Source organism: Pelophylax lessonae (assembly GCF_965119305.1).
Source record: "Pelophylax lessonae genome assembly, chromosome: 8".
Lineage (NCBI taxonomy): Eukaryota > Metazoa > Chordata > Amphibia > Anura > Ranidae > Pelophylax > Pelophylax lessonae.
In genome coordinates, this window is record NC_138775.1 from 10508092 (window position 1) to 10517316 (window position 9225).

The following is a 9225-nucleotide window of genomic DNA, read 5'->3' on the forward strand; positions in this document are numbered from 1 at the left end:
GCTTTGCCGATAATCGGTCGATCTCTACTCTCCACCCCACTTATCCACAGCTGACATGGAAAACACAGCACAAGTGCAACCTTCCAGATGCTAGAAAGCACCAGATTGGCCACGCAGATGCAGTACACACTCAATGCCAACCACGACCAGCAGGAGCAAGGGGACATACAGTAAATGGGGTGCAGGGGGGTATACACATTCTAGCAGCGAGGGTGGGACGCAGTTATGCATCCTTTCCCTGGGAACTGAACAAACTTGTCCTGGTACTGTCAATCATCAGGGGGGGCAGCGATAACATAAGGAAGCAAAGCCCTGCTCCTCTACCAAGATGGCCGCTTCCACCCAGAGACAAAGTGCAGAACAAGGCATGGTAAGTAATGGGGAAAAGCTCAATTGCTGACAGGCCCTTTATCCCTTGCTTGCCTTTTTGATGCACTTCTTCCATAGTACAGGTCCTCTTTAAATACTTTTTTATTTTGCAAAGAAAATATGTCATAGGTGTGATGGGAGGGGGGGGGGGGCATACTTCAGCAGACTCACCCTGCAGCATCTCTTGCTGACGATCTTCCTCATCCAAGTCAATGATCACAGGGCCCGCGGCCTTCTTGCTTCTCTTCTTTCTTCCCACGGTGAAGGATTTCTTCAGGGACAGCAAGCGGTACATCTCATAGCCCATCAGCAGGACGCCGCCATCCACTGTCCAGTCATTCACCACCTTGGCTCGTGCAGCCGTGGTTCTAAAAAAAAAAAAAACAAAAAAAAAAAAACAAACACACACACCCCAACATTAGCACAGGATACAGAGCGGTAATCAGATCCCAGCACTGGTCTGGTTGGTGGGTACAGTGAGGGCACCTACTTGTGCTCGTCGTTCAAGGTGTGGACCTTGAAGGAACGGGGCTGGACCAGCTCCACATCATGGTCAGGGGGCAGCACCTCCGGTGGTGGGAGCCACATGTTGAATTCGGCCAGCCAGTTCTGGAGAGTGTTGACCTGTGATGAGGAAATATGTTCGGTCAAGAAGAGCAGAAGCTGCAGCGAACCAAAAAGAATGAACTCCCAGAAAAACACGGACATAGAAAATACCCCGACACCAGCAAATGAGGTATGGCAGTCCTCTTAGAAGGAATTTATTATTGCTTTCACGCTAACATGTTTCAGGCACCGTTCGCTTTATGTGTTTAAAAAGTGATACACAGGGAAAGAGAGAGAAAAGAAACTATGGTTGTGGTTATAGATAAGATGTACTATTGAGGCTGCGCTGATGGGCGGCACTATTGAGGCTGCGCTGATGGGCGGCACTATGGAGACTGCGCTGATGGGCGGCACTATTGAGGCTGCGCTGATGGGCGGCACTATTGAGGCTGCGCTGATGGGCGGCACTATTGAGGCTGCGCTGATGGGAGGCACTATTGAGGCTGCGCTGATGGGCGGCACTATTGAGGCTGCGCTGATGGGCGGCACTATGGAGGCTGCGCTGATGGGCGGCACTATGGAGACTGCGCTGATGGGCGGCACTATGGAGACTGCGCTGATGGGCGGCACTAATGAGGCTGCCCTGATGGGCGGCACTAATGAGGCTACCCTGATGGGCGGCACTAATGAGGCTACCCTGATGGGCGGCACTAATGAGGCTACCCTGATGGGCGGCACTAATGAGGCTGCCCTGATGGGCGGCACTAATGAGGCAGCCCTGATGGGTGGCACTAATGAGGCAGCCCTGATGGGTGGCACTAATGAGGCTGCACTGATGGGTGGCACTAATGAGGCTGCACTGATGGGTGGCACTAATGAGGCTGCACTGATGGGTGGCACTGATGGGTGGCACTAATGAGGCGGCACTGATGGGCTGCACTAATGAGGATGCACTGATGGGGCTGCACTAATGGACACTAATATTCAGCTTTGCTTGACTATAAAAAAAAGACCGAAAAGTTTGAAAAAAATAAAAAAAGTTTTCTTAGTTTCGGTTTCTAAAATTTTGCAAATAAGTAATTTTTCTTCTTCACTACTGTGGGCCAATGAAGCTGCAATTATGGGCGCCGATGAGGCTGCCCTGATGGTCGCACTAATGAGGCTGCCCTGATGGGTGGCACTAATGGGGCGGCACTAATGAGGCTGCACTGATAGACACTAATATTCTGCACTAATATGCTGCACTGATGGGGCTGCACTGATGATCATTGCCCTGATTATCAGTGTAAATGCTCCAATCACCACAGGAAAGCCGGTTATCGCTTTCCTTTCCTCAGACACTGACAGGGCTCAGGAAAGGAAATGCCGATAACCGGCATATGTTTACATGTGATCAGCTATGATTGGATACAGATGATCACATGACAAAGAGCATGCGTCTTTGGCTCTTTATCACGATTAGTGGTGGGCTGTGTCCGCCATGTTGCGCGGCAAGCATGGGAGGACGTCATATGACATCCTCCCAGAACGAGAGTTGTCCCACCCAGCCGTCATTTGACTATACAGGGGACAGGAACCAGTAAGAATGAAAATGGGTCCCCCCTTACATTCAAGGCTGCTCATCAGACCCCCCCCCTCACATTCAGGAGTGCCTATCACAGACCCTCCACTTACATTCAGGATTACTGATCAGAGGCCCTTCCTTACATCCAGGAGTGCCCACCAGAAACCCCCCTTACATTCAGGAATGCCCAATATAGTTCCCCTCTTATACCCAGAAGTGTCCATCAGAGTTCTCCCCTTACATCCACGTGTTCCTAGAAGACGCATTCCCATTCATGGGAGCCCAGCAGAGTCCCCTCTAACCTAAGGGTGCAGAGCAGCATGACAGCAGCTGGGGAGCAAAGCAGATCTGGACAAGAAAAGTCCGGTTCTACTAGGAGGGGTAACTAGGGGTCAGTCACAGCTGGTTGGCAGTGAATGAGTCAGTCTCTGTATTAAGATACACAGTCCGACACATCCACTGCCAGAAATTTTTGGTTGCTATGGGCTGGTTAATTTGTTTTAGCGTATGTGGCCCGCGGGCTATAGTTTGGAGACTTCTGCTCTAAGGGACCTCCACCTGTCATTGGTCCATGTCCAGCCTCAGCTTAAATTGTATATGAATGGCAATAAACCCCAATCATTTAGCATAATAAAAATCAGCATGGTGTCTTGAAGCTCCAATCAACAAAATGAGGGACAAAATGACAGAATGGAATGCTACTGGAAGGGAGGGGACCTGCAGGATCACCAGGTATTCTACAGCAACAGAATAAATTAAAGCATTACAGGCTAGAGATACAAAGAACTATAGGCATACACAAACACATGGATGGGATCTCTATTATTGGGGTAAAACATCACATTATACGCCAATACGCTGTTACTTACTGGAACAATGGCTAGCACAGTCTTGGCGGATGTATGTTGGAAGAGTACATCCAAGAAGGAGATGACTTGCAGGGTCTTTCCCAAACCCATACTGTGTGCCAGGATACAGCCGAAGCCACTGCTAGAGGAGAATCGATCCAGAGACTCTACCAGGTTATCATAAAGAAATCGGATCCCTCCAATCTGATGGCGGAGAAAGTACACAGAGTGTGGATCAGCACACAGGAGAAGAAAAATGTGTTCTCTGTACAGCACTGCGGTATATGTCAGAGCTATATAAATGTATATTAATAGTGTGCGACTGTGGGGGGGACATTAGAGTGTAAGCTCCTCTGGTACAGAGACTGATGTGACTGGCTCAGTGTTCTCTGTACAGCACTGTGGTATATGTCAGAGCTATATAAATGTATAATAATAATAGTGTGTGACTGTGGGGGAGGGGACAGAGTGTAAGCTCCTTTGGTACAGAGACTGATGTGACTGTGGGGGGACATTAGAGTGTAAGCTCCTCTGGTACAGAGATTGATGTGACTGGCTCAGTGTTCTCTGTACAGCGCTGCAGTATATGTCAGAGCTATATAAATGTATAATAATAATAGTGTGTGACTGTGGGGGAACATTAGAGTGTAAGCTCCTCTGGTACAGAGACTGATTGGACTGGCTCATTGTTCTCTGTACTAGTGATCGACCAATATTGCCAATATTTCGGAAAGTGCTTGTACCAGAGTGATGGCTGCAGCTAGAGGCATCACCCCGGTATCGGCGTCCATAGCCAACGGTCAGCAGTCTTGTAATGACAACCAATGCGGCTGAAAAGACGCTCGGCTGTCATTACAAGGAGCGGGAGGAGACGTCTCCCCCTCCCGCCGCTCGCCCGGGTCTCCTGTCCCACCGAGAGACCCGGGCAACCAGCCTGTGTGGCCGCCGAAGACCCGATCAAAGCCGCTTTCGGCTCTGATCGGGTCTCCATGTAAAAACCCGGAAGTGAGGTCATGACATCACTTCCGGGTACTCGGCGCCAGATTAAAGAAAATGACAGCATTCAAGACAGCCAGACCTGACGTTTTGAATGCTTTTAAGTGTAGAGGAGGGTTTGGGGTCTTTTAGACCCCCAGATCCCTCCACAATAGTACCTGACAAGTGATAAAAAAAAAAAAAATTATTTTAAATGTACGAAAATATCGGCCGATACCGATATGCATTGGTCAAAATATCGGTATCGGCAATCCCCATTTTTTGGGGTGAACGGAGGGTTCAACTCCAGCCCTTGTGAGGGTATTTAGAATTGAGACTGATGTGACTGGCTCAGTGTTCTCTGTACAGCACTGCGGTATATGTCAGAGCTATATAAATGTATAATAATAATAGTGTGTGACTGGGGGGAGACATTAGAGTGTAAGCTCCTCTGGTACAGAGACTGATGTGACTGTGGGGGGACATTAGAGTGTAAGCTCCTCTGGTGCAGAGACTGATGTGACTGGGGGGGGGGGGCATTAGAGTGTAAGCTCCTCTGGTGCAGAGACTGATGTGACTGGGGGGGGGGGGGCATTAGAGTGTAAGCTCCTCTGGTGCAGAGACTGATGTGACTGGGGGGGGGGGGCATTAGAGTGTAAGCTCCTCTGGTACAGAGACTGATGTGACTGTGGGGGACATTAGAGTGTAAGCTCCTCTGGTACAGAGACTGATGTGACTGTGGGGGACATTAGAGTGTAAGCTCCTCTGGTACAGAGACTGATGTGACTGTGGGGGACATTAGAGTGTAAGCTCCTCTGGTACAGAGACTGATGTGACTGTGGGGGACATTAGAGTGTAAGCTCCTCTGGTACAGAGACTGATGTGACTGTGGGGGGACATTAGAGTGTAAGCTCCTCTGGTACAGAGACTGATGTGATTGGCTCAGTGATCTCTGTACAGCACTGCGGTATATGTCAGAGCTATATAAATATATAATAATAAAAATAGTGTGTGGCTGTGGGGGGACATTAGAGTGTAAGCTCCTCTGGTGCAGAGACTGATGTGACTGGGGGGGGGGCATTAGAGTGTAAGCTCCTCTGGTACAGAGACTGATGTGACTGTGGGGGACATTAGAGTGTAAGCTCCTCTGGTACAGAGACTGATGTGACTGTGGGGGACATTATAGTGTAAGCTCCTCTGGTACAGAGACTGATGTGACTGTGGGGGACATTAGAGTGTAAGCTCCTCTGGTACAGAGACTGATGTGACTGTGGGGGACATTAGAGTGTAAGCTCCTCTGGTACAGAGACTGATGTGACTGTGGGGGACATTAGAGTGTAAGCTCCTCTGGTACAGAGACTGATGTGACTGTGGGGGGACATTAGAGTGTAAGCTCCTCTGGTACAGAGACTGATGTGACTGTGGGGGACATTAGAGTGTAAGCTCCTCTGGTACAGAGACTGATGTGACTGTGGGGGACATTAGAGTGTAAGCTCCTCTGGTACAGAGACTGATGTGACTGTGGGGGGACATTAGACTGTAAGCTCCTCTGGTACAGAGACTGATTGATTGGCTCAGTGATCTTTGTACAGCACTGCGGTATATGTCAGAGCTATATAAATATATAATAATAAAAATAGTGTGTGGCTGTGGGGGGACATTAGAGTGTAAGCTCTTCTCATGCAGAGACTGATGTGACTGGCTTATTGTTCTCAGTGCAGTGCTGTGGAATATGTCAGAGCTATATTATAACATATACACATAGATATAATCAACGTGCTCACCTGATGAGGTTTGACCGCTCGGGCAAGCTGGGGGGCCAGGAATATGTCCTTCTCATTGGGTGGGTGGTTGATGTTGACAAGAACTTGCCCAAAAGCATCAGGCAAGTTCAAAGCATCATTGACATGAGAGCCGCTATTCTCATGGTCCAGATCATGGCCGGTGTCACTGAGGCCATCCCCGCTGTCTACAACCGACAGAGACTCGTCCTCTCCAGAGCTCAGCTCAATCACTTCTGTAATGGAGGAAAAGGGAGAGGAGGAATGAGGGCGGTCAGCCAGAAAATGAGAGGGAAAGGATAAAGGATGTGGGATGGACAGAGAATAAAACAGTCACTGATTTATTCCAGCAGTATCCCCACCACTGTACCCCAACATTATGGCTAACAGAACTCAGACATCCGGCAGCGTCTCACCATCTGTCACGCTGTCAATCTTCCTCTGTGAATCCTCATCGCTATCACCGCTACTGCTATCCAAACAGATGATCTCCTGGTTTCCCACAATTTGTGAGACTTCTGCAGGCCGCAGCTCGATCTCTTCTGCTGCAAACACAAGGAAAATGGTAAAAAAAAAAGACTTTTTATTCTACGTGTGTAAATGTCATTACAGGCCAACATACAAAATTTAGATTGTGCCAGCAAAGTATGGCAAAAGAGTAGGTACTGAAAAAAAAGCTCAGTTTCAGAATCTTAAATTCCCCTTGTAGGGTCAGAAATGTTTACAAGAATCCGGTCCTGATAAGAGTGGGGGCACACATACCATGCCCATACTATAGCTTAAAGCCCTCCAATTTTTCAGAGTAATCATGGTTATCCTACGAGGTGGAGCACTTAGTAAAGGTTGAGGCTACGTTCACATGTCGGCGTAGCGATCGCGGGCAGAATCGTAGTGATCCGGAAATCATTGCAAATCCCGGGATGCCTGTGCGTTGCCCGTGATTTGCAATGGCACCCCAAACACTGTGCGATGTTGCAGCGATTTCCGCCTGCCGAATCGTGGTAACATCGCGCAAAAAAAAAATTGCGGGACGCATGACGCCCAAAAAAGGTACAAGAGCTTCTTTGGGGCGTCATGCGTCCCGCAATTTTTTTTTGCCTGATGTTACCGCGATTCGGCAGGCGGAAATCGCGGCAACATCGCACAGCGTTTGGGGTGCTATTGCAAATCACGGGCAACACACAGGCGTCCCGCGATTTGCAATGATTTCCGGATCGCAGGCAGAATCGCGGTGATTCTGCCCGCGATCGCTACGCTGACACGTGAACGTAGCCTCTTAGTGCATGATCTGTTTTACTGGTGTTCTAGTGAATTCCAGTTTCATTCTTAACCAGTTTAAGGACCGGGCCTATTTCTGACACATGTTGTTTACAAGTTAAAATCAGTATTTTTTGCTAGAAAATTACTTAGAACCCCCAAACGTTATATATATATATATATATATATTTTTTTTTTAGCAAAGACTCTGGAGAATAAAATGGCGGTCACTGCAATATTTTTTGTCACGCAGTATTCGCGCAGCGGTCTTTCAAACGCAATTTTTTTGTAAAAATTACATTTCACTGCATTTAAAAAAAAAAAACTAAGCAGTAAAGTTAGCCCATTTTTTTTTTGTATATTGTGAAATATGATGTCACACCGAGTAAATAGATACCCAACATGTTACAGTTTACCTGCGAAATGGCGACAAAATACGGTCAATAAAAATCTCCATTGGCGACACTTTAAAAATGTTTAATGGTTACCAGTTTAGAGTTACAGAGTAGCTCTTTTTTTTTTTTTAATTATTGCTCTCGCTCTGGCGATCGCGACGGTACCTCACATGTGTGGTTTGAACAGTGATTTGTGGGCGCAACTTTCATATACATTTTCTTTTGTGCACGAGCTCACCCGGACGGGGGCAGTTAAAACATTTTTTTTCCCTATTTATTTTTTTAATTTTAGCACAGGTTTTTAAAAAAACAAAAAAAAAAAAAAATCTGATCGCTTTTATTGCTGTTACAAGCAATGTAAACATCCCTTGCGACAGTAATATGCAGTGACAGGTACTCTTTATGGAAGGATCGGGGGTCTAATTAACACTGCACTGCACTTCAATGTATTCAAAATGCTTTGAAATGGCATTTTTGAATACAGTCACTTTTTAAATTGGGCGCCTTTAGCAGCCGAGTAACCCGGACGTGACGTCATGGACGCCGCCTCTGGGTTACGTCATCGGAGACCCGATCAAAGCCTCATCCGGCTTTGATTGGTACTCCAACCAGCCGGCGAACACGCAGTTGCTTGGGTCTCCCGCAGTGTTAATTTGGGCAGCAAATTTCAATTTAGTTTTAGTCTTAGGACTAAAATGGTATTTTAGTTTTAGTCCCATTTTTTATCATCATCATCATCATGATTTAAAAAGAGTGAACACAGTTGATTGATAATAAATGGCTTCAGCCAAACACTAACCATGAGTGAAAGAAAAGTTTTTGTGTTATCATTCATATTCTTGGAAAAATGGCCAAGAAACCATAAATTCTGCCAGGGTGTGTAAACTTATGAGCATAACTGTACATATATATATATATATATATATATATATATATATATATATATATATATACACATACACACATATATATATATATATATATATACAGTGGGTACGGAAAGTATTCAGACCCCCTTAAATTTTTCACTCTTTGTTATATTGCTGCCATTTGCTAAAATCATTTAGGTTCATTCTTCATCCTCATGAATGTACACATAGCACCCCATACTGACAGAAAAATACAGAATTGTTGACATTGTTGCAGATTTATTAAAAAAGAAAAACTGAAATATCACATGGTCCTAAGTATTCAGACCCTTTGCTCAGTATTTAGTAGAAGCCCCCTTTTGATCTAATACAGCCAGGAGTCTTTTTGGGAAAGATGCAACAAGTCTTTCACACCTGGATTTGGGGATCCTCTGCCATTCCTCCTTGCAGATCCTCTCCAGTTCTGTCAGGTTGGATGGTAAACGTTGGTGGACAGCCATTTTTAGGTCTCTCCAGAGATGCTCAATTGGGTTTAAGTCAGGTCTCTGGCTGGGCCATTCAAGAACAGTCACGGAGTTGTTGTGAAGCCACTCCTTCGTTATTTTAGCTGTGTGCTTAGGG

The 9225-nt window shown here is 46.5% G+C and overlaps 1 protein-coding gene across 2 annotated transcripts in view; it reads right to left on the reverse strand.

Moving 5' to 3' along the window:
- Positions 1–9225, reverse strand: part of RAD54L2 (RAD54 like 2) — an 89170-nt gene that overhangs the window by 29853 nt on the left and 50092 nt on the right. Inside the window, exons 5-9 of one of the 2 annotated variants that reach the window (XM_082264936.1) lie at positions 6500–6625; positions 6087–6319; positions 3349–3531; positions 860–993; positions 541–737 (exon numbers count right to left, since the gene is read on the reverse strand). In XM_082264936.1, the coding sequence (XP_082121062.1) occupies positions 541–737; positions 860–993; positions 3349–3531; positions 6087–6319; positions 6500–6625 (873 nt within the window). Of the gene's footprint in view, positions 1–540; positions 738–859; positions 994–3348; positions 3532–6086; positions 6320–6499; positions 6629–9225 lie in introns of both variants that reach the window. The other variant, XM_082264935.1, reaches the window with a different exon arrangement.